This window comes from Prorops nasuta, unplaced genomic scaffold (assembly GCF_024137725.1).
Source record: "Prorops nasuta isolate Cenicafe-Biocafe unplaced genomic scaffold, Cenicafe_Pnas_1.2 PNAS00003, whole genome shotgun sequence".
NCBI classification, from domain to species: domain Eukaryota; kingdom Metazoa; phylum Arthropoda; class Insecta; order Hymenoptera; family Bethylidae; genus Prorops; species Prorops nasuta.
Window position 1 is genome coordinate 7,801,884 of NW_027116800.1, and position 23,498 is coordinate 7,825,381.

The 23,498-nt window shown below is 38.1% G+C and overlaps 6 protein-coding genes across 8 annotated transcripts; 5 read left to right on the forward strand and 1 right to left on the reverse strand.

The window, feature by feature from the left end:
- Window positions 1-44: 44 nt before the first annotated feature.
- Window positions 45-5,822, reverse strand: TppII (Tripeptidyl-peptidase II). Of its 2 annotated transcripts, XR_010824756.1 has the most exons (11): window positions 5,370-5,822; window positions 5,050-5,178; window positions 4,801-4,968; window positions 4,328-4,488; window positions 4,099-4,262; window positions 1,897-4,015; window positions 1,603-1,829; window positions 836-1,290; window positions 545-760; window positions 441-489; window positions 45-370 (listed from the first exon to the last, which is right to left on the reverse strand). XR_010824756.1 is itself a non-coding variant. In XM_066747620.1 (10 exons), exons 1-9 carry the CDS (start codon window positions 5,529-5,531, stop codon window positions 551-553), a joined length of 3,795 nt encoding a protein of 1,264 aa, XP_066603717.1. In that variant the 5' UTR covers window positions 5,532-5,822; the 3' UTR covers window positions 45-489; window positions 545-550. The 2 variants fall into 2 exon arrangements, 1 of the variants encoding a protein (XP_066603717.1); XM_066747620.1 differs by having other exon boundaries at window positions 45-489.
- A 198-nt stretch (window positions 5,823-6,020) lies between these two features.
- Uxs (UDP-xylose synthase) lies at window positions 6,021-8,673 on the forward strand. Its single transcript, XM_066747621.1, has 6 exons — window positions 6,021-6,393; window positions 6,472-6,888; window positions 6,954-7,523; window positions 7,591-7,704; window positions 7,777-8,097; window positions 8,182-8,673. Exons 2-6 carry the CDS (start codon window positions 6,828-6,830, stop codon window positions 8,448-8,450), a joined length of 1,335 nt encoding a protein of 444 aa, XP_066603718.1. The 5' UTR covers window positions 6,021-6,393; window positions 6,472-6,827; the 3' UTR covers window positions 8,451-8,673.
- A 214-nt stretch (window positions 8,674-8,887) lies between these two features.
- LOC136786115 (lipase 3-like) lies at window positions 8,888-12,085 on the forward strand. Of its 2 annotated transcripts, none has more exons than XM_066747623.1 (8): window positions 8,888-9,434; window positions 9,552-9,696; window positions 10,236-10,350; window positions 10,729-10,975; window positions 11,072-11,230; window positions 11,302-11,386; window positions 11,452-11,594; window positions 11,685-12,085. In XM_066747623.1, the coding sequence occupies exons 1-8, from the start codon at window positions 9,273-9,275 to the stop codon at window positions 11,832-11,834; spliced, it is 1,206 nt and encodes a 401-aa protein (XP_066603720.1). In that variant the 5' UTR covers window positions 8,888-9,272; the 3' UTR covers window positions 11,835-12,085. The 2 variants fall into 2 exon arrangements, with proteins under 2 accessions (XP_066603720.1, XP_066603719.1); XM_066747622.1 differs by having other exon boundaries at window positions 8,890-9,434; window positions 9,552-9,750.
- Window positions 12,086-12,189: 104 nt separating this feature from the next.
- On the forward strand, window positions 12,190-18,081 carry LOC136784490 (uncharacterized). Its single transcript, XM_066745162.1, has 17 exons — window positions 12,190-13,039; window positions 13,454-13,646; window positions 13,775-13,889; window positions 13,995-14,244; window positions 14,525-14,686; window positions 14,794-14,878; window positions 15,249-15,391; window positions 15,484-15,661; window positions 15,730-15,860; window positions 16,076-16,207; window positions 16,291-16,501; window positions 16,614-16,728; window positions 16,802-17,045; window positions 17,127-17,285; window positions 17,367-17,454; window positions 17,535-17,677; window positions 17,789-18,081. The coding sequence occupies exons 1-17, from the start codon at window positions 12,869-12,871 to the stop codon at window positions 17,978-17,980; spliced, it is 2,712 nt and encodes a 903-aa protein (XP_066601259.1). The 5' UTR covers window positions 12,190-12,868; the 3' UTR covers window positions 17,981-18,081.
- A 457-nt stretch (window positions 18,082-18,538) lies between these two features.
- LOC136784498 (lipase 3-like) lies at window positions 18,539-20,518 on the forward strand. The gene is made up of 8 exons (XM_066745174.1): window positions 18,539-18,730; window positions 18,832-19,054; window positions 19,138-19,252; window positions 19,333-19,576; window positions 19,698-19,856; window positions 19,936-20,023; window positions 20,103-20,248; window positions 20,303-20,518. Exons 1-8 carry the CDS (start codon window positions 18,539-18,541, stop codon window positions 20,453-20,455), a joined length of 1,320 nt encoding a protein of 439 aa, XP_066601271.1. The 3' UTR covers window positions 20,456-20,518.
- Window positions 20,519-21,264: 746 nt separating this feature from the next.
- On the forward strand, window positions 21,265-23,346 carry LOC136784506 (lipase 3-like). Its single transcript, XM_066745187.1, has 8 exons — window positions 21,265-21,399; window positions 21,486-21,684; window positions 21,760-21,874; window positions 22,237-22,483; window positions 22,566-22,724; window positions 22,810-22,894; window positions 22,974-23,116; window positions 23,194-23,346. Exons 1-8 carry the CDS (start codon window positions 21,265-21,267, stop codon window positions 23,344-23,346), a joined length of 1,236 nt encoding a protein of 411 aa, XP_066601284.1.
- The last annotated feature ends 152 nt before the right edge of the window (window positions 23,347-23,498 follow it).

The window sequence follows — 23,498 nt, forward strand, 5'->3', positions numbered from 1 at the left end:
CGATGCTATTTGGATAGGATATATTTTCAATAAATTTATTAATATGTAGTATTAAAACGCATGTATTTTGCTGATTACATTTTGCGATTGAATTATTATTGTTATCATCATCATCATCACTTCATCATCATCATTATAATTAATATTGTATTAAAATTTTAAAAGAAATATCATTTGATAGTGTTACCTTCATACTTGTGGACTTTACTTGTACTGATTATCTTGGCAGTTTTTTTAACTGCACAAATTTCACAAGTTACGATTTATTTATTTAACTTTAAATTCATTTCCTAAATTTGGCTAAGAATAAAATAGTATTGTCGTAAACACAAGTATATTACACCCAAACGTTTTGAGAAAAACAAACCCACTGCAATTATAGATCAAAAAAATATATATTACATATATGTATGTATGTATATATTTGTATTACTTATTACCGTTCAGCTCTTTAGTAACATCAGTCATGATAATTTGGTAGACTCAGATCTGCAAGGAAAACGTGTTAAAAGATTTTAAGATAATAAAAGAAGACACGATTTACCATTGATCAGAATGATCTATACGAAGCAGGGTATCTTGTTGGTATGCTGGTTATAAGGTACCGCATCCAATGATCCCAGCCTAGTATTTTTGAAATCTCTATACATTTTTCATCTATCTCCTTAACTGGCTTCTCCTCGTAATAACGTAATAACAGTTTCATGTACCTGCCATAGTGTTTATTAATATATGCATGCCACAAGGAAAGAATTATAACCTGTAATTTATAATAAAATAATGATATAGCATTGTTTTAATTATTTCATTCAATTTTACATTTTACAAATCTCACCTTAGTATCTGTTGCCTCTGTAAATTTTTGTACTTCTTGCCAAATATTAGCTACACTTTGAAGTAACTCTTCATTTGTTTTATCAGAGTCTCCTTCCTTACAGCCGTGAATGTACAGTCTAGACAGGGCACAGCCTTTTTTCACTAACGCTTCTACCAGAGTATTTTTCTGTTTCTCCATGGTTAATTTAATTTTAGCAGCATCTGGCCGTTGGTCGTTTTTCAATCCATAATAAGCCAATAATTTATCCTGATCTATATTTTTTATTACTACATCAGCTACATCGACGATTTGACTTGCTAGAGTAATTGCACTTTCTGGGAGGTCATCTCTTGGGACATATCGACGAGCTTCTGGCGAATCCAAAGAAGTTAGCATGGCAGTATGTATTGGTAAATGATCAATGAATGTATTCTTCAGTTCTCCATAAAGCATGTTTGCATATTCCCCAGGTTCTGGAAGAATAATTAATTTTATTATAGAATATTTTTGCTATAATGAATTTAGAAATTAATTTAAAAAGATAGATCATTTGGACTATATATCATACAATATTAGTTCAGGAAAAATGTATACAAAATTAATACATTTGTACAAATCTGAGGGGACTTTCTGAATATATCGACTTACTTATAGATGGGGCTGTAGATAGAATTTATACCGGAAAATAAATAATTAGATTAATGAATGGAAAAGATAAAAAGAAATGTAAGATATTTTGAAAGCTCAATCTAGAAAACTGTTTAATTATAAACATTTTTCATTACCTAATTTTGCAAGCCAGTTACATTTAAAGTCTCGAAGTGCTTCGTTGTACTCATCCCACTTTGTAGTCTTTTCTTTGTCATTTTTAGAGACAGAATTATTATTTTTCTTTGCTGGCTCGGATAACATATATTTAATTGTATGGACATCGACCTTTTTTCCAATGTCGTCTTTACAAAAAGTCATGGTTCCTTGTAGGTAGCTACCAAGTGAGGCACCTTTGGAAATCCTAGGAGAGAAAATGAGAGTGAAGATATAAAATATTCGCATTTTAACGGTATAACGATAATGCTTACTTTTGCTCATTAGTCATAGGAGCAATATAGAGTGGGAGAATGTTTCCTGGTGGGATTGAAGCAGTAACCATTTTTTTCCCACCAATCATAGCTTGAGCTTGACTTGCATAGACATCCAAACTTATCGGAGCACTTAATTTTTGATTTAAAAGCAAAGGCATATCTATCAATCTATCGAGTAATTCTTTTTTTTCGTGTCTAATGTGCATCTTCAAAGTGTAATCACCTTTCTCAATTTTTTGCACGGTATACTTTGTGGGATATGCATCCCCGCAACAAATAAATTGTTTATTACTATCATAAATCATCCATAGTTGACTTTCATACTCGCTTTCATATAGTAGGTCACTCAAGAGAGCTGCGTTCGGTGTAATTTCGGTTGCCTTTGCTATGTGGAATGTATACGTTAGTTGCAATTCATAAATCTGTCGTGCCGGTGGAATAGTATCACGCGCTCGCAGCGGTGATATCTTAGAATCATTTGGTCTTAAAATTTGCACAGATGATTTTAGACAAATACTAGGCACCACTTCCTCATTCCTTAAGGAACTACGAAGCTCTAGACGATTGATACCATCGGCAGCCTGCATCGTTAAATTGCCGTTTATCAAATGTATTCCATGAAATTCAATGGAATAATCTATGAACATATCACCCAAGTTTGCCCAATACTTTGCTATTACTACCTCAAGAATTAGACCACCTTGAACGGCAAATGCTTGGACCGTCTCAGATTGTGACGTAACATTTATCATTTTATTCAATTCTAGAGTTTTACAGGCTAGCCTAGGTTTCAATTGAACAGTGTGAACTACAAATCTTCCAGTCTTATCCTTTTCAGTACTTTTTAGTTTCAACACTGCCCAAGTGGCATCTTCGGGTACCAATATAAAGTGACGTTGAATCGTGTTGGGTTTGAACAAGACTTTTGTAAACGTTAAGTCAGGAAGGATAGAAGTTTTTGGCAATGTTGCTGGCTGTACTACCGTAATAGGTATCTGGAATACCGGACCTTTCGCTATGTTATTCACATCATAAGCTCTGATACTCGTAGTATATACGCCTTCCGGTAAATTGGCCCCTTCTATTCTGACAGCAATGGCTCGAGGCATGTGCATCAGGTCGAAATAAGTCGGAACTTGTACCCAGGAGGCCTCGCATACCAAAGTCAATTTTAAGTTAAAGTCAATTTTACGCGCCGGACTTACATTATCACTATTGAGAAAAACTGGTTCAATCGTTATAGCACAATCTTTTGGTCTATCGATCACACCGCCTCTTATATGAATCCCTTTAGAATTATTAACTCCACAATTAACGGAGAATCGAACGTCCCTTTCAGGTACGTCGCAGTAATTGACAAGATTTTCGAAAGCTTGTTCTACCTGCAGCAGACCGGAGCCTTGTGCGAAGCAATCCAAATGAGATATGAATAACGCGGTATTCTCCAGAGCTCGTTTTATACTGTACGGGGAAAACTGGCAGCCTTTAGCAAGAAGACCAGATATCAAAACAGCGATGGCTCCTGCTACATGGGGACTAGCCATGCTCGTACCATTCATTAGTTGACTTTTTCTAAGGGTGTAATTTGGTACACTGGTGATTGCTCCTCCAGGAGCACAGACAGTTACACCAAAGCCCCCATCGATTGTCGGTCCACGTGATGACCAAGTATACGGCATTCCTGGCATCTTTTCACGCAACGAATATTCAGCTATCATCATGTCGGGATTCACGTAAGCACCAACGCTGATAATATTGCTTGAACTAATATCTGGAGGGGTGCCAATAGTGCACAATGCTGGTCCATGGTTTCCAGCAGCCGTTACCCATGTTACTCCATATTTGTCTACTACTTCGTTCATCAGTTCTCCTATTCTACCAGAATTCGACCAGTGAGAGCGCTCTCCATAACTCATATTAATAACGTGAACCATTTCTTTGCGTTGCATGATGTGTGCCATCGCACGTACAAGTGCAGTGCCGGTTTCCATGGTACCAATGCGACTATCACCGATAGTCAATGAAATGATTTGTGCGCCTGGTGCTACACCGTTCAATTCTGGATTATCCGGAAAATATGCTGCAGCTATTGATGCTACATGTGTACCGTGTCCAGCTTCAAAATAATAATCACATAAAACATACATTTCATGAATTTTTAGTTTGACAAGAAAAATGTAACAATAAAAAATTACTTACAGCATGCACTAACAATTTCTAATGTATTTCCGTCGTCATGCACGTTAATACTGATATTTAGCTGATCCTCTTGAGTCAAAGGTGCAAATTCTCTTGTATGTGTATATTCTCCAAGAAGAACACCTTTTTCTAGATGACCTTGCTCAGAAGTATCGATACAAGCTCTGAAATAAATAATTTAAACATTCAAATTTAATTTATATCAAGATTCGAAGCACTTTTTCATTACCTCCATATGATCCCATCATGAAAAACCACGCAGTCATAGATAGGTCCAGCATCATTATATTTTTTTTCTGCATTTGTTAATATCTCTACTCTAGCCTCCAGCTCTTCCTTTTCTAATTTCTCCTCGAGAGTGGATATATTTGGATTTTTGGCTTCAAACTCCTGTAAATTAGAGCCATTGCAAGAATAATATATATAAAAGAAAAATATCAAATGTGGTCAATGCTGCCTTATTTATCTAAGTATTTATTATGTAATCAAATCAATGAATTTACAACTCATTGATCTGCCAATTGTAAATATAGCATTAGACACAGATCAGTGTGACAAGTTGTGAAATACTCGGCCTCATTTGAGTGCATGATTTCAACCTGCTTCCAATAGCCCTATCTTTGGATCTCATGGACTAAAATCCTACTTAAGTTTAAGCTCTAAAAATTTCTTATTGAAAAATAAGAACTATTAAATTTTTACTTGTAACTGCCTTGTGGCTTCTGCAAGTGCTGTTTTTTGCCCATCATCCCACAAATTCTTCTTCCTTTCTGACTCTACTCTTTCCTTCAACTTATTTGGATAAAGGGAATACATATTTTTTACACCAATATGATATTGCCCAGTAGGATTATTCCAATTACTTGGGATCTAAAAGCACAGATACAATAATATTTCTTTAAATGTCATTAAAAACAAAGCAGTTACATTAATGTAGCAAAGAGAAAATACCAATAGTTTTCTGCCGGTAAGTCCATTGATATATCCTTCTGGAGCCTGTACCACTGTGGTAGTATCAACATCCCCTGCTCCACTGCAATCGTATCTCTCAATAATTTTAGGCTTACCATTGCTTGTCACCTGAAAGTTGTTCAAATTATTCAGTCCTATTATGTGTAATCTATTTTATGATACAAAACTTGTATAAAAAATTTGTCTATTATACAAAAACTTATACTGTTAACCACAATTTTTCTCACCTTAATTAAATTTTAAAATAAATAAAAGAATATTAATTAAAAATTAAAAGATATAACTTGGTTTTTATTTACCTGCATTCCTTGAGCCCCAGGATCAACTCCTGAATCGAAAATCGCGATAACAACGTCTCGACCATCGTATTCGGGATATTTTGTAAGAAATTGAGTGACACCAGTTTCTTTTTTAGGCAGAAGACCCCAAACAGGAAAGTTACAATCAATGACGTCTGCCATGTTTCAAATACTACACTGCGATACACTGTGCTATTTGCCACGATCACCGCTATATTGCCGTAGAATAATCTCAGAAACCTACCACACACAGCCACCGGCCCACAATTGAGCAACTCTGACTCCTGAAGCTAAAGCTGCTCAAGCCGCTGAGGCTCTGCTTTGAGCTGCTCTGACTGAGCCAGCAGTTGAGTGGTTGAAGCACTGACTCAGCCCTCAGGTTGTAGTCTGTCTGCTATCTCTATTTTCTTACAATATCTTCTTCACACAGTTCACACTCATATCTCATACCTATATACATATGTATTATTAAAGAAACAAATGAAACAATATGATTTGCGCCTGCGTGCAGGTCAATGCACGTATCGCCTATACAGATGCAGTATGATTAATATTTAAAAAATAAGGGAACATTAAACGAAAATAATAATAGGCAATAGGCATTTTGACAATTGGTTTTAATATACTTAAAGAACGCAGAAATATAACGATTACATTATGATTATTTCTATTTCGAAATTCAATAAAATATTGCTTTTTAAAAGAATTGAGGTATTTAAAAAATGTAAGTTTACGACTGAACGTGGAACCAATTCAAACCAATTAATACAGTATGGTATTAATTTGTATATGTATAGAAGTGAAAAAGGGATGAAGTTGTTGAAAGAATTGTTGCTGATGATTGTTGAAAATGAAAGAATTATAATTCAATTTTTCTGCTTAGAGCCTTAGAGGTGGCAGCAATGGTATACTTTATTATTATAATTATTATTATATTCACACACATATCTTTATCTTAAACTGATAACACTAGATACCATCAACCAATCATGTTTTTTATAGATTAAAAGCTAAAAATCTGCATGTATGTATACAAATGTATTAGACTATTAGAGGTTACAGCGTTACAGCTGAGATATATTAACTATGGATTAACTTACAGTTTTACAGATACTAACATAATTGGTTAATACGTATATTCATCACCGAAGCGCCACTGACAAAGTCTTAAAGTATCTGAAGTTCTGAAGACTGAATGTCTGAACCTGTGTGCCTGTGTAGCGACTGTATGTAGCACTGCACTTCTGATGTACTGACTGACTCTTTAAAAACCTGTTTAAACTACCTTTAAAGCACTGTATACGAAGAGGTTATACTGTTTAACCTGAATTTTTAAAAAATGACAGTAGTCCACTGCTTCACGGTATTTTGAATGAAAGCACAATGTTAACGCTGATAATAAATGGAAAATTGTTATTACTGTATTTATATAATTAAGGAAATGCTAAGTACTAAAGAATGGTCATTACTCAAAAAAAGATGAAGCAATTTGCCTTCACTGTAATTTGTGTTTTATTAAGTAAGTTCCAACCACACTTAAGTAGAATAATAAGCCAGAATTTTATATCTTGATTTCATTTATAGTGTTAGGCTTTTATAAAACCATGGTTAGCACGGAGGAGGAAGGATTGTTTTCACATAGTCGACAAAGGAATAAAGTTGAAGCTAATAATAATATTGATTCAATTAATCAAAAAGTAGAAACAGAGGATAGTTTTTCTGATATCAAAGACATGCAAGAAGCTAAGAGTCGTATACGTGAGCTGGAAGACAAAATTAGACAGATTGAGGCCAAAATAGAAAATAAAGCACCGAAAAATTTTCCAGTTGTTAAATTCTTAAATTATAAAAACAGAAAAAGAATTCTGGTTACTGGTGGTGCAGGATTCGTAGGATCTCATTTAGTAGATCGTTTGATGCTCGCTGGACATGAGGTTATTGTTGTAGATAATTTTTTTACGGGTAGAAAAAGGAACGTTGAGCATTGGGTAGGACATCAGAACTTTGAGCTAGTTCATCATGATATCGTTAGACCTCTTTATTTAGAGGTTGATGAGATTTATCACCTTGCTAGTCCAGCTAGTCCTCCACACTATATGTTGAATCCTGTCAAAACGATAAAAACAAATACCCTGGGTACCATAAATATGCTTGGTAAGTGTGGTAAAAAGTATCGCAGCATAAAATATTAATAAAAAATCTTGTTTCACAAATTTTTAAGGCTTGGCAAAGAGAGTTGGAGCAAGGGTTTTAATTGCCAGTACATCAGAAATTTATGGTGATCCTAATGAGCATCCGCAAAGTGAGACCTATTGGGGGCACGTTAATCCAATTGGTATAAAAAAAATGGTTTTCTTAAACAGTGATTTATGAGGATATGTCATTAATGAATAAACTATTTATATAGGGCCAAGAGCTTGTTACGATGAGGGAAAGAGGGTAGCTGAAACCTTAAGTTACGCATATATGCGACAGGAAGGCGTTTCCGTTCGCGTTGCTAGAATTTTTAACACTTTTGGTCCACGAATGCACATGAACGATGGCCGTGTAGTATCTAATTTTATTTTACAAGCATTACAAAATGATTCCATCACCATTTATGGAAATGGCAAACAGACCAGGTCGTTCCAATATGTATCGGACTTGGTTGATGGATTACTTGCTTTGATGTCTTCAAATTATACATTGCCTGTAAATATTGGAAATCCCGTAGAACACACGATCGAGCGTAAGTCTGCTTTGTTTCTGTACATTAATTTTATCGTATGAAAAAAAAATATATTTAACGATCTTTTCTTTATTTCTTTTAAAGAGTTTGCCTTGATCATTAAAGACTTGGTAGGGGGTACTAGTAAAATAGTCGAATTAGCTGCAGTCGAAGATGATCCGCAAAGAAGGAGGCCGGACATTTCGAGAGCTAAGAAATATTTAAATTGGGAGCCAAAAATTCCTCTGAGTGAAGGACTCAAGAAAACCATAGTGTATTTTGCCAAAGAGCTTCAAAGAACGAAGCACTCTCAAAGAAATAGTTTAAAATTATCATCGTACAAAAATGATCACGATATTGTAGAACAACTATAAACATTTTTATGAGACCTTCACGGAACCGTCGAATCAATTTTTACGATCAAACAATTACTATTCGACAATATATCGTTTTTTGCGTTGCAACTATCGTTGAGAAGGTTTTTTCTAAAATACATCGTTCATGAAATATTTAGGCGTTTGTGTCACTTTGTATATTATTTTATATTATGTTTTAAAATATTACATTGTCAAAACTGATCGCCGTCTATATATCTTTATAGCCCTATAAATATTTTGTGACATTATGCCAATTGTTTAATGTAAATGTCACGTATGTAAGCGTCACTGCAGATAAATATAAAAAAAATACTGACTCGTCATTATCAAGCTATAATATAAAGTGTAAACGTAGTAAGATTTTTGATTTCCTACGGCTGATGATATACGCGACTGGAGGAGTATCGGTTGCAGTATATATAGAGATTTTTCGATAAGACGCTGATGATCACGAGTCAGTTCAAGTTCGAGCTTCGTCTTGTTCGGTGGTCACTTGAATTGATTATTTTATATCCGTGTGAAGCTTTAGCAAAATGCTTGGCGATTTTACTGCAAAAGGGAACATTAGCTGACTAATTGAAGCTTTCTGTTCTCTATGAATTTGTAAAGACTTTCTTATCAGTGCTTCCAATAGGAAACTAAAGAGAAAAATATTGTACAGTAACTTTAATTCTACGTCAAGTTGTAATATAAACGAGTTAAACTTTTAATTAAATCTATCACTAGTACTGACTTATTTATTTTATTTCTTTAAACGTGTGAGATAGCGATAATTTCCTCACTTGATCGACGTTCGTCGTATGTAATAAGTTTTTAGATATGAGGAGTCTATTTTTTGTTATTTCTATTGCATTATTCAAAAGTGGAATAGCTGTTATCAACATTCAAGATTTTCTTTTTCCGAAAAATCCTGAAGTGAAGCGTGTCAGAAGTTTTGATGATCCGAACAAACTTTACGATGATTCTGGTATTCTTGATTTCGTGAGTATTTTTTCCATTTTCCACTTTATTTTTCATTGTAGTATCGTCGTGTGAAAAACGCTGTATTTCTGGAATTTCCTGTTTTCCATTGATTATGCCATTTTTATTTTGCATCAGATTGGACTCGTAACAAAGCACGGCTATCCAGCCGAAGAACACAATATAACAACTAAGGATGGATACAATATCGTACTGCATAGGATACCAGGAAGTCCTGTTGCTACCAATACTTTACCCAAAAGAATCGTTTATATACAACATGGTATGTTGGCGTCATCAGACACTTGGGTAATGATGGGTCCTGGAAAAGATCTTGGTACACAATTGCACAAATATTTAATCTATTTTTAAGCCACTGAACGCACTTGAAAAGAAGTTTAACGCATTATTCTGTTTCTTTAATTTTACAATATACAGTTTATTCACTGGTTTGTCCTAAACTGCTGGTGTCACGAAAGCGCATTAATATTCGGAATTTTCTTGTTTTATTTATCACCAATTAATTTATGTAATCAAGTTTGCTTAACTTGACGTATGATGGTATAACTTATTAGTATTTTGAAAGATACACAACTAGCAATAGCTTGTTTTTTCCCCAACTCGAATAAGGCAGTAAATCACACCAAGCGCTAATGAAAAAAGCAATTAGAGCAAAAAATGACACCTGCTGGACTGTACTATGACTTGTTGCGAAAAAATATTACAGAAATCACAATATCACATACAATGATATGTATTATGCAGCGATACTTGTGTTTTTGTGTTCTTTTCCTTTATAACAGATGTTTTTGTTGCTTCCAGGGTATCTTCTTGCTGATGCCGGTTATGACGTTTGGTTCGGAAACGTACGAGGAAATTCCTATTGTAGATCGCACAAGACTCTAAAACCGACTGATAGGGAATTTTGGCAGTTCAGGTAAATAGTGATGAAACTCTCGTCTCGGTGAAGCTTTTCTCCTAAGTGGCCAATAAAGACGAAAAACCTTGGAGAATGATTATCAACGAGCCTTCGGTATCAGTCGGAAGAATTATCTTTACTAAATCATTTAAATGTGTAAATCACTGATATACGAGCTAATTATGCGATAATACACCAATTATAGTCGGACACCGGTAATTATGACGACCATGAGCGATTCTATGGGTTTTCAAGGATTGTCCTTGTGACGTTAGCTTGGTTGTTGTCCACCTTGAGTAAATCGTTCGATTAACTCACTGCTTTTCTCATTGGAAAATCGATTTTCCCCATTAGTACAAATTATGCCAAGGAATGTAAGGTGAAATTTGTCCTCAGTTACGAGGAGATTGGCTTATACGACGTTGCTTCGATGATCGATTACATCCTGAAAGTCACTGGGAAGCGTAATCTGCTGTACATCGGTCATTCCATGGGCACTACTGCTATGTACGTTCTTCTGTCCAGTAAACCTGAGTACAACAAAAAAGCCAGTCTGGTCGTAGGTCTTGCACCAGTCGCTTATTTCCGACACAATCGGTCACCTTTGCTCAGGTACCTTGTAAACAAGGGCCCAGAAATTGAGGTAGTATATATATACACGTTTTACAATATTCCATTCAATATGTGATTTCTCTGTCAATAAATACATCTAAATTGAGTTACTTGGTTGTAAATGCAGGAACTTTTTGAAAAAAATCATATTTACGATGCTGGGGCACTAACGAATAATAATGCAAAAATAGCACGGACGCTGTGCAAGGATCGCTCAATCACGCAGCCGTTCTGCGTTTCTTTCATATTTATGTTTGCCGGTATAGACGTTCCTCAATTGAACACGGTGAGTCACATCGCGTTTAAACAAATGATAAAATTCATAGTTGCACTTTTTATCCGATTTTATTTTTGCAGACTTTACTTCCATACATGCTGTCTTATTATCCTGACGGTGTGTCAGTCAGGACTTTGGGGCATTACATGCAAAACATTGCCACAGGTAGATTCATCAAATTTATCTTCGCTTTGGATAACGCTGGTACACATATGTGAATTGTTTCCCAGGAACTTTTGCGCCATACGACGAAGGTCAAAAGAGGAAATTTGCCAGGCAGAGACAGAAAAAATCAACTGAATACGATCTTAAAAGAATTACGGCTCCCCAAGCGTTGGTTTACGCGGCGAATGACGCACTGGTTAATGCTGAGGTTTGCCAATACACAAAATCTAAAAAAAATGACATACACTTACACAGAAAAAAACAGGAATTTATTTATTCAAATGGTACATTTTTATAGGACGTAGCAGATTTGCGCAAGAGATTGCCGAATGTTGTTATCTACGAGGAGATACCTTATAAACTATTCACGCATATGGATTATCTGTGGGCGATTGACGCGAAGGCTCTTCTTTATGATCGAGTGATAGATATATTACGACAGTTCTAACACGAACGACCTTGAGTTTTCATTAACAATGAAAGTGCCTGTGGACGGCGGTCGACGAACTTTTCGGGTGACCTTCGTCCATTCTTTCTGTCAGCAATGCTACAGAATCTAGAATGTAGTGATTGATTTATTTATATAGATTTGCGTAAAATGGACAATTTTATTGCGATGCATCAGTCTGATAAGCGGCAGATGATAAATGGCTATGAGGCGTTGGCGTTTAAATAAATATATAACGCATAATAAAAAAATCGAAAGTGTATATTTATTATGAGCGAAACTCCAGAGTTGGGTGAGAACCGGTTTATCCCTGTCTATCCCTAGATGTATTACAGAGGTATGCGAGCACGTCAAAGATACACGCGTTGATGCACTTCATTCCACTTGACTCGACGGTTTTCCCAGTACAGGAATAGTTGATTTGCTTAATTGTAACAAAGCTGCTCTACGATCCTTTAAAGTAGGACATTGATTGAATGATACATCAATGGGGGAAAAAAATCCCGTTGAACGGACATTGAACTTGAAGATATAAGACAACTGGTGAGCGAGCGGGAGTTGGCTCGTTCGTTCGTTCGAGCAGGGGTGAAGGTTCTATCTTATTAGCATGCTTGAATTGGAAGATGGGAGATGTCTTGGTGGTGATTGACCGGCGCTGGAAAGGGGGGGACCAGCTAAAATAGCAAAAGGAACAGTGACAGAATTAAGGAGGAAAACAAGCAGCGGGGACAGTAGTAGTAGGATCAGCTCCAGCATCCACAACAGCATCAGGAGTAGTGGTGGTAACAGTACTTGCTGCCCAGCATCAAACGAGGAATAACCTACGCTCTATAGGTAGTAGTAGTGGTAATAATAGAGAAAGAAGACGAGAAGAAGAAGAAGAGGAAGGCGAGGGAGGAGGAGGAGGAGGAGGAAGAGGAGAAGGGGGAGGAACTTTGTTTTTGGAAGAGGATCATTTGTGATTGAAAAAGGAGAAAAAAAGGGCCCGAAGTGATCGTGATCGTGATAGTGGTTGAGATCTAACCGGTATACCAATGTCATCGAGGAGAATCTTTTTGGCACAAGAGATCGTTCTTCTTCTTTTGTTGTTACTGTCTTCGTTCAAAGGCTCCCACGTCACATCTAAGAAGATCTCGGCACAAGAGAAGCGTGCCAAGAAAGATGCCGAAGAGCCAAATAACGCCGGGAAACGCATGGAGACTTTCGTAAGTTATCGGCATAACTCGTGAAATGATTGAAAAACGATTGGTTACCAATAATCAGCGCCAGCTTTGAATTTCCTATACACCGGCCACTTCACCATTGTGCTACTATTCGCATGCCTGGGCTCTTTATATCTCTTTTATTGCCTCACCATACTTATTACTCTCAATTGTACGCACAGTTGATTAGTGTATACACATATAACGTAAACATGTGAGTGCTTGCATTTTCGCGCTCGCGCTTGTATATATTTGTGTGTGTTTATGCATGTAGTATTGATTTGCAAATATCACTTTCACTCGTAACAGATATAAATGGTCAAATGGAAATGATGCTTTAAAGAATAGAATGAATGGAAGGAAGGAATCTTTTCCACTGGTGATTTTGTTTTTTTTCCTTTTTCTTCGCTTTTTTAGATGGACCTGGTAAACAGGTCAGGCTACCTTGCCGAAGAGCACAGCGTCACCACGGATGATGGATACATTCTGACCGTTCACAGGATGCCAGCCAGCTCTTCTTCGACTGTTTGTAGGCCAGCAGTCTTACTGATTCACGGATTGTTCGCTGCTTCGGATATTTGGGTTTTGAGGGGACCCAAAAAAGATTTAGGTTCGACTAATATCTTCCTTTCTTTTTTTCTTCATTTCAATCCCCGCGTTTATCCCGATCGTTAGTCTTAATTTATCGGGAATTATAAAGAATTTAAGTAGGATTCACATCCGACGTTCTTTCGACAGCTTATTTATTGGTGGACGAAGGTTACGATGTTTGGGCGGTGAACGTCCGAGGAAACTTTTATGGCAAACGCCACGTACTTTTATCAGTGGAAGATCCGGAATTCTGGAGATTCAGGTAACGAAGATCGGGACGAGGTGATGGTGGACGGGCAAGTGCAAGGATCAGATTTTTCCATTCTTCCTCTTATACGAGTTTCCTTCTGTTCTTTATTCTTTTAAGCTGGCACGAATTTGGGGCATATGACGTGGCAGCCGTAATAGATTATATCCTATCTGAAACTGGTTTGAGGCAAGTATCGCTGATCGGACATTCCATGGGAGGTGCAGCGGAATTAGTTTTGCTTTCAAGCAAGCCGGAATACAACAAGAAGGTAAACGTAGTACTTTCCTTCGCACCTGCTGTCGTTTTCACGCACGAGTTGCCCGGCTTGGTGAACTCTATCATCTTGTTTTACGGCAAACAAATCGAGGTAATTCCTCTCTCTCTCACTCTCTCCCATTATCTCTTTCTATACCAGTTCCTACATGTCCACTTCACACGTGTCCATCGATCAATCGTCCAAAGGATACCCCCTCTTCCATGCAGCAGTCTCACTAATGACTATTATCTCCTTTCCTCTCATAATTAGTTACGTAATAACACTATATACACTTTTAATTCTCGAGCGGATGCAACTCGACCCGGCAAACATTTCTTTGCGAATGATTTGACGTAACGCTTAAATAATACAAGAAGTATTTTTCTGCCAGGACACCACGCGTCTGCTTGGCATGTACGAGATCTTCCCGAGGAACACGCTGACTGCTAATTACGGCTACTTCTGTCAACGACCGAGATTTCTCAGGTTATGCGAGAAGCTTCTTTATTATCTCTTTGGCCTGACGGCCAATGGAGAACAATTGTTCGATAGGGTAAGCATCGATCGGCACGCAAATGAAGCGTGCCGCGACTCAATAAATTATTAACATTCATGCAGAGAAGAGGCGAGACTTTGATCTTTTGGTTTTGTCGATGACAGTCGCTGATATTGCCACTACTGCATCATTATCCACAAGGCACGTCAGTGGAAACTTTGCTGCACTATCGTCAAGTCGCAATCAGCGGTAAGGCCCGAACACCTAAGAATTTTTGCGTCATTTTCTCCTTTTTCATCGTAAAGCATCGTTTATCATATCTCCTTTACGTCCATAACTTATTGCGTAACCCACTCTCGTCACGTCTCCAAATTTCGTCTTTTTTCATTCGCAACAAAGGCTCGCTCGTGCAATAAAATTCTTCCATCCATAAAACCATATCCATAGAATTACACAATATACAATATTCCGGCGATTGCGATGAAATTCTTTCGATCGAGAAATTTCGTTTGATCTATATATATATATATATATATACGCGATAGAGATTGTTTTACTTGCTATTATATCCCAACTGCAATGCGTAGTAATAAGGTATGTTTCTTTTATTCTTTTATAGGAGAGTTCAGGCCTTATGATTTCGGACCGGATGACAATTATCATCGTTATGGGAAAATCTCACCTCCCGAGTATCCATTGGAAAATATCAGCGTGCCTATTGTGATTTTCTATGGTGAAAACGATCCCTACACTACGGAGAAGGTATATCCGCTAATTAATTACGACTCTCGCTGCCTCTTCTCTTCTTTTTCCTTCATTCTCTTTTTTTACTTTTATTACCGCTTTTATCGAAGGACGCCATGACAATCCAGTCGAAACTGAGAACGGCCAGCCTTAGGAGGATCCGCTCGACCAATTTCAGTCATCTGGATTTTATCTTTTCCAAGGAATCCAAGAATCTCGTGTACGACGATGTTTTGGAGATTTTGCGATACTACAGAGATATTGTGCCAAAGGAAAAGAATAAAAGATGAAACGATCTATCCATTAACGATTCGTCTTAACAATTTGTCTATGACCCGATCATCTATTTCATTCAGACACCCACCATCCAATCGAATCCTTGCAGCGTTTTATACAATCACGACCAATAATTATGAATCACTGCTCCCCAAAAAGGAAAAAGGCGATTATTGTCGAGCGTACAAATTTTATCGCTGATAGTACAACTGCATTACGTATTCACGCGATATAATTTTTCTCAACACGTGCTAGCATGGAAAAACTTTTTCGAGTCCCGAACGAGAAACGTGAAAATATTCGCGATATTTCATACGGAAATTTGCGTCTATACCGAAAAATGGGGGGATCGATTAAATAATTGGATATTTACTCGGAATTACAGTCAATCTTATTTATTTCCTCTGGGAAGCAGTGTCTTGAAAGTTTTTCGCAGTTCCTTCCTCAAGCGACTCAATTTTAATGTTTCCCATGAAATCGTCAGTGTCACTGTCAATTATTTGGGCCGGTTGGCTAATTGTTCTGGCCATCGGTCAGTCCGCTTTGGACATGACACTAGTAAGTGATCGTCAGCAAGCATATATGCTACTAAGAGCTAGGTAATTCACAAGAGTGTTTATAATGGAAACCAATTGTTCTAGAGTGGTTTTGTAAACGATAGCGGATATCCATGGGAAGTTCACAATGTGGTTACGGAAGATGGCTATATACTGTCAGTGCATAGGATACCACATGGAACAAACGAGACTGCAAACGCAAGAAACAACGGCACCAAACCAGTTGTTTTATTGGTACACGGTCTTTTAGGTTGTTCCGCTGATTGGATACTGACAGGACCCAATAGATCATTGGGTATGGAAATCCTCGATAAACAAATTCTACTCAAATAAATTGTTTACAGTTTACACAGTTAATCTCTTCTTTTTTTTTTCGTTAACAATTATTTTGTCCAATTTGGGAGTAGCTTTCCTCCTCGCCGACGATGGCTACGACGTATGGATGGGAAATTCGAGGGGAACCACCAATTCGAAAAATCATACTCACCTACCTGTAACTAGCTCGCAGTTTTGGGATTTCAGGTACATTGATCAATTCGTCATTCGAAGGAATTTATTTAAAATCTATAAAGTTTTTAACGGAATAAATTTTTAGTTGGCACGAGATGGGAGTTTACGACGCTCCGGCTGTGATAGATTATATCCTGGATCTAACAGGGCAAAAGCAACTGTTTTACATTGGTTTTTCCCAAGGAACCACTCAGTTCTGGATTCTCTGTTCCCTGAGACCAGAGTACAATGAGAAAATCAAATTAATGACTGCTCTGGCTCCGGTTGCCTATGCGGGACATCTTCAAGGAATGCTCAAATATAGCAGCTACGTCGCCGTCTTTTTCAAGGTAAACCATCCTATCGATTGCTTAAAAAATTCATCAACGACCACGCACCATTCTTTCATAAGTGTACTAATGTTTCTTTAGTGGCTCTATCGGTTTACTGGATTTTTCGAATTTATGCCCAACTCCTACATGATGAAGAGCCTAGGTTACTACATGTGTCGTAGGCAAGCGATGACGCAACCCATTTGCGAGCTCATAGAATTCTCCATCGCAGGATTCGACGACTCTGAATTCGATTCGGTACTTTATTTCTCAAATATCTCTTTGGCAGATCCAAAATCAAGAATAAAACACCTGTGTGTGTGTGTGTGTTTTTTTTAGGAATTAATGGGTAGGTACTTGTTGTTCTCCCCAGCTGGATGTTCCTTCAAGCAACTGGTACATTATGCTCTGAGTGTTACCAATCCAGGTAAAATCACTGTAATACTATATATGTAGTATACACACAAAGTTCCATTAAGAATCTCTCGTAATTGTGCAATTTTTCAGGACATTTTCGTCCTTATGACAATGGCTGGTGGGGAAATTTCAGAACCTATGGAAGTTTGGTACCACCGGAATACCCATTGGGAAAAGTAACAGCACCCATCGTCTTGTACAATGGACTCAACGACTATTTGGCCGATCCACAAGTTGGTATATCGATATAATCGCTGGTCCATGGCTCGAATTGAGAAAGGATCGGGGCTGTTGTTAAAAAGTGATTTTAAAAAGCATTGTTTAGTTTATGTGCCTTTTCACAGGACGTTGACTTGCTGCACGCGAGACTTCCCAACGTCATCGAGAGGTTTACGGTAACCTTAAAGACGCTAAATCACTTTGACTTCATATATGGTCTGGACATTCCAAGAATCGTCTACGAGGATGTACTGAGGCACATGAACGAGTATAGAGATCGACAGGGCAGTTCTAATATCATCGCCGAAGACGGATGAAGAGAGTTGTGGGGGATGGGAGAAATATACGTGTACACAGTTGAACTCGTTAAACTGTACAGACCCCTAGATATATTAATAAATAGCTTGTTATTTGTTAATTGCCTGATTATACAATTTCCATGGCAGGAATACTGCAAACCTAAATCCGCTTGAATGTTATCGCGGGAAAGAGTGAAGTAATCGACCTTGCTTCGCATACAACGACCTCATTGCACCTGAAACTTTCGTAACATTGACTGCGAGTAAAATCGGCATGGCAGAGGAATTCGCTTCTATTGTTCCTCGGTACGCCAGGTTTGATTTTATGGACTAAGTAGTATATCGCGGTACCAGCGATAGTTGCACTCCGGTGAAACGTTCCTTTGATTTCACTCGATCCTCGAGCAGCGTTCGTCGAGCTTCAAGATTAAGAAAAGTCTGTGGTGAAGCTATTATACAGTTTTTAAGTTGGCGTGCCTCGATTTTCTCTTATCGCATTCGGACGGATTTCTGGACGTAATTGTGCAATCCTAGTAGGAGCGAAATAAAAATTACCTCGTTGCAATATCATCCTGAATGTATGCAGCACCAGAGCCACCAGCAACGCCTATATATAAAGCCTATGATTTGACCTCGAGGGTTTATTTTGCAAAGGACGTCATGGCGTATAGAGGTCTTCCACTCGTTCTCCAGTGGTCCGCTCTTATCATTAGCTCCTGTTCGGCCATAACGAGGCCAGACGAGAATCCCGACATTCACCTGAAAACAGTGAGGACTCATAATACACGTGATTTTTGACATTTTCATTTTTCCATTCTTATCTCATACAAGTCTTCGTATTAATCGAACTGGGGATGTGATGCTGCTAGCCCGATCTCGTTAGGAAGTATGGATACACGCTGGAGGTCCACGAGGTGACCACCGAGGACGGTTATAACCTGCAGCTGCACAGGATACCCTATGGACGAAGAAACAGCTACGACGTCCTTGGATCTAGATCCATTTCGGGATCCAGACATCCGATTTTGCTGCAGCATGGATTGGCTGGAAGCTCGGCGGATTGGGTACTCATGGGTCCAGGAAGATCGCTGGGTAATTGTGTTAAAGGATCCACAGTGATCTTTTCAAATGCCTCCTGCACTAATTCCCCTATAACTATCTTTCATTTCCGTCAGCTTATCTCCTCGCCGATCAGGGATACGATGTCTGGCTCGGTAATAATCGTGGAAACATTTACTCTGCCAATCATTCTCACCTCGCCACCACCGATAGAGCCTTCTGGAATTTCAGGTAGCTATACTCGATCAACTTTAGCCCTTTTCTTTATCACGAAGAATTATTTATCGATGCTGATTAAAGAACCTTTGTAGTTTTCACGAATTGGGAGTGTACGACCTTCCAGCGATGATCGAGTACATCCTGGAGGAGACTGGCCGTGAGAAAATAATCTATACGGGTCATTCGCAAGGGGCCACACAGTTTTATGTGATGTGCTCGGAGATTCCCGATTACAACTCGAAGATCACCCTGATGATCGGCCTTGCGCCCGCAGCCTTCACTGGCAATATTCGCGGTCCGGTTACGACACTCGCCAAGCTGACATACTTTGGTGTGGTAAGTCAAACGTCCTCCGTGCAGTGTTAATTAGCAATACAAATTATAACCGTTTACCCCCCCCCCTCCCTCCTTCTTTCCCATCATAAAAACAAAACTCTCTGCACATTTGGCGTTGCAGTGGGTTGGCGAAACATTCGGTTATCCGGAATTCGGAAAACGCTCGGCATGGGGAAAGATCGTGTCGAATTTATTTTGCCAGAGTGCAGCACCCACTCAATTCGTGTGCAGCAATATTTTGTTCTCCATTGCTGGTTTCAGCCACGATGAATTGGACAGGGTATTTATTTTCTTTGCTTCTTTTGTGCAATAATCCTATCGTTATTCGTATTAATGATTTGAGTCTCGTGCTTTCTCAGGATAACCTTACGGTTATCATAGGTCACGTGCCTGCAGGGGCGTCTTGGAAGCAATTGGTGCACTTTGGTCAGGGTTACATTAATCCGGGTAAGTCGACGAATGAACGACCGTTCCTAGAGAGATAAATACCTATTATACCGATGCATCTTTTCTACACGAAACACAGATCACTTCAGGCAATTTGACTATGGACAACCCAGGCGAAATTTGAAGGCTTACAATAGCTTTATTCCTCCGGAGTACCAATTGAATAAAATTGTCGCACCCGTTGCTCTTTTTAGCAGTGAGAACGATCCACTAGCCACGACCAAGGTAATCCGATAAAATGGTTAAATCGCCAGAAGTTTTAGAAAAATTTCATTTCAGGACGTAGAGATTCTCAAATCGAAATTGGCCAATGTAATCCTCGACTACCAGGTGCCAACGAAAACTTTTAATCACTATGACTTTTTGTGGGGTAAAACTTCCACCGAAATGGTATTCGTGCCAATGTTGCAGCTGCTGGCTCAGTATGGATAAGGCGATTGAAATTCGTTCGACGGTTTGAAAATAATCGACGTCTAAGCTGCAAGTTTATCGTCAAAAAAGTTCAGACACATTACTTTGATTAAATTTGTAAAAAGTCTGCAGAGGGATAGAAAATTCTGTTTCCTGCAAAAAGAATAAAATTGTTGTATTTCGATGTTAATCGTATTCTCGATCTCATTGTTATCTTATTCTTGTAACCTCCTGCATCGATCGATCAGCAGCTTAATAGGAAATTCTGAGATTATAAGATTAAATGGCCATTCGCTAATTCTTCGATCGGGCACATTTTGTAAACAAATCAATGATTGCTACAGATTCAGATTAGATAACGCACCTGTGTTTTCATTGGCAGTGAATTGCAAATTATTGGCAGTAATTAACGATTCTCTATAAGATAGTAATAGATCAGCAGATATATTAGACGAGTAGAATTGGTTCCTATTGGCCTATCGTACGATTAAAGAATGAATCACAATATCATTCGTTTCCTTCATTAAGCTTTTCTTGTGGAAAGGGAAGATCGAACGACGATTTGTCAACAGAGCGTTACAAAATTACACTAGCACGTATCGTTTATCTGCAGCTTTAACCAAGATTAATAAATTTGTTGTTATTCGATAAGAAATTAGACTCGTTGCGCTTGCTACGATATATATTTACGAACTGCGGAAATCTTCGCAAATCTGAAGAAACGAGTGTCCTGCGCGATCGTTAAAATCGAACGCGGAGAATCGTTCGCCATGGCTTCCTCTTCCTTTTTCGTCTTCATTTGCACCTTCCTCATCCTGCTTGACAAATCTATGTCTACTATCCATGTCTGCAGCAAGAGCTTCTCCGAGATTACGTATCATCAGAGGTATCCAGTTGTTGATGATGAACTTGAGGATCCTATGAGCACGTTTAGCCTTAAATATCCGGACGCTCATCTCACGACGGTCAGTATGTTAGATTTTCGTGAAAATGAAAAAAAGAAAATTCCAATTGGTATTTTATTATCTTTACTATTATTTTCTGGGAGCAGGTGCAATTAGCTACGAAGTATGGTTACGCGGCCGAAACACACACTGTCGTAACCATGGATAATTATGTGCTGGAAGTTCACAGGATTACGGGTACGAAAGAATCTCCAAGCGCCAAAGGAAAACGCGTTGTTTTTCTCATGCATGGATTATTATCGAGTTCTGCGGATTGGGTCATAGCTGGACCGGGAAAGGCCCTTGGTAGGATCATTTCCTCCGTTAATTTGTGCACGTTATTTCTTTTCATATAAAATATTCTCTTTTCGAAATTCTCAGCTTACGTTATGGCTGACAAGGGGTACGATGTTTGGATGGGAAATGCTCGGGGAAATACTTATAGTCGTAGACACTGTACTTTATCCACTAAACACAAGAACTTCTGGTCATTCAGGTATATACATATATACATAATAGTGTGTTTGGTACAAACGTATGTGGGATGTAAAAAAGGATTTTGAACTCCATTTTAAAAATCGGTGCACACTGCAGAGATTGTCAGCTGGTCGAGGTAGCGTTGAGGTAGTTGCGTGACGTCACAGCAATGCAGCGGCTCGGCCCCAGCTGTTGAGCAGCGTAAAAACGGACCTAATTTCCAAAGCTTTGCAACTCGATAACTAAAGCACCGATTTTGATGGGACTCGAATGCTTTTAATCAGAAATAGGTTGACTTAAAACTCTACAGCCATTTCGCTTTTACGGTGATTTTAATTAATGGAAAAACTTTTTTCCCTTTACTTCGATCCATCAATGAAGCTGGCACGAAATTGGTCTTTGGGATTTACCTGCGACGATAGATTACATTTTGGAAGTTACTGGGGAAAAGAAATTATTTTACATAGGCTACAGTCAAGGAACCACAGCATTTTTCACAATGGCCAGTGAATTGCCACTCTACCAGGATAAGATCGTTGCAATGTTTGCTTTGGCACCAGTGGCTTTCATGAAAAGGATATTCTCTCCTCCTTTCAAAATACTGGCACGTTTTACAAAAACCATTGAGGTATAAGAAGCTTGCAGCAACAATCTCTTATCTTTCCAATTTTCGACGGGTCGAAAATTCAAATCCTTCTATTATTTTTCAGATCCTATTAAATTTAATTGGAAAGTACGAGTTTGAACCTACAAGCGAATGCATGAAGAAATTTGCAGAAGTAGTTTGCTCCAAAGGAGCTATCACCCAGCCATTATGTGCCAATGTACTTTTCATGATTGCTGGCTTCAGTTACGACCAGTTCAATAAGGTTTCGTTTAAGCTACATATCTTTTATTCAATTAATCATATTAATTTCATTGTATACTAATTGACTATTATCTGATGCAAAAAAGACTTTGCTACCAACAGTTCTCGGTCATGTGCCAGCTGGAGCATCCATCAAACAGTTTGTGCATTATGCACAGCTTATCAATACAGGTATGATTAATTATTTTCCAATCAGAAATTAATTTTGCTGATTGTCAAAGAAATTTGATATTTGTTTTCTCCTTTTCAGGCCAGTTTAGACAGTACGATCATGGTATTATAAAGAACTTGGTAGTATATGGACACATACAGCCTCCCTCCTATAATCTTCGTAGCATAAAAATTCCTGTATCTTTACACTACAGTAGTAACGATTGGCTGGCAAACGTTCTGGTAAACAAACTGTCTTTCTTTCTACATATATCTCAATTAATAAAGATAGCAATAAATTGATTCCTTTCTTTTTGCAGGACGTGGATAAATTGTATCGACAGTTGGGCAAACCTTATGGCAAATTCCTAGTTCCACACAATAAATTCAATCACCTCGACTTCCTATGGGGAAACAATGTTAGAGAATTGGTGTACGATAAGCTCGTCAACTTGTTGTTACAATTCCAATGATGATAATTTTGCAGGAGAGGATGAGGGCAAAGACTGATGAAATTCTTGTCTTTTATAGTCATAAGAGACTATTGTGTACACTTATGCATATGTATATATATATACATGAATTTTGATAAAATTGCTTGGTTGAATTCAAGGATAAAGTTATG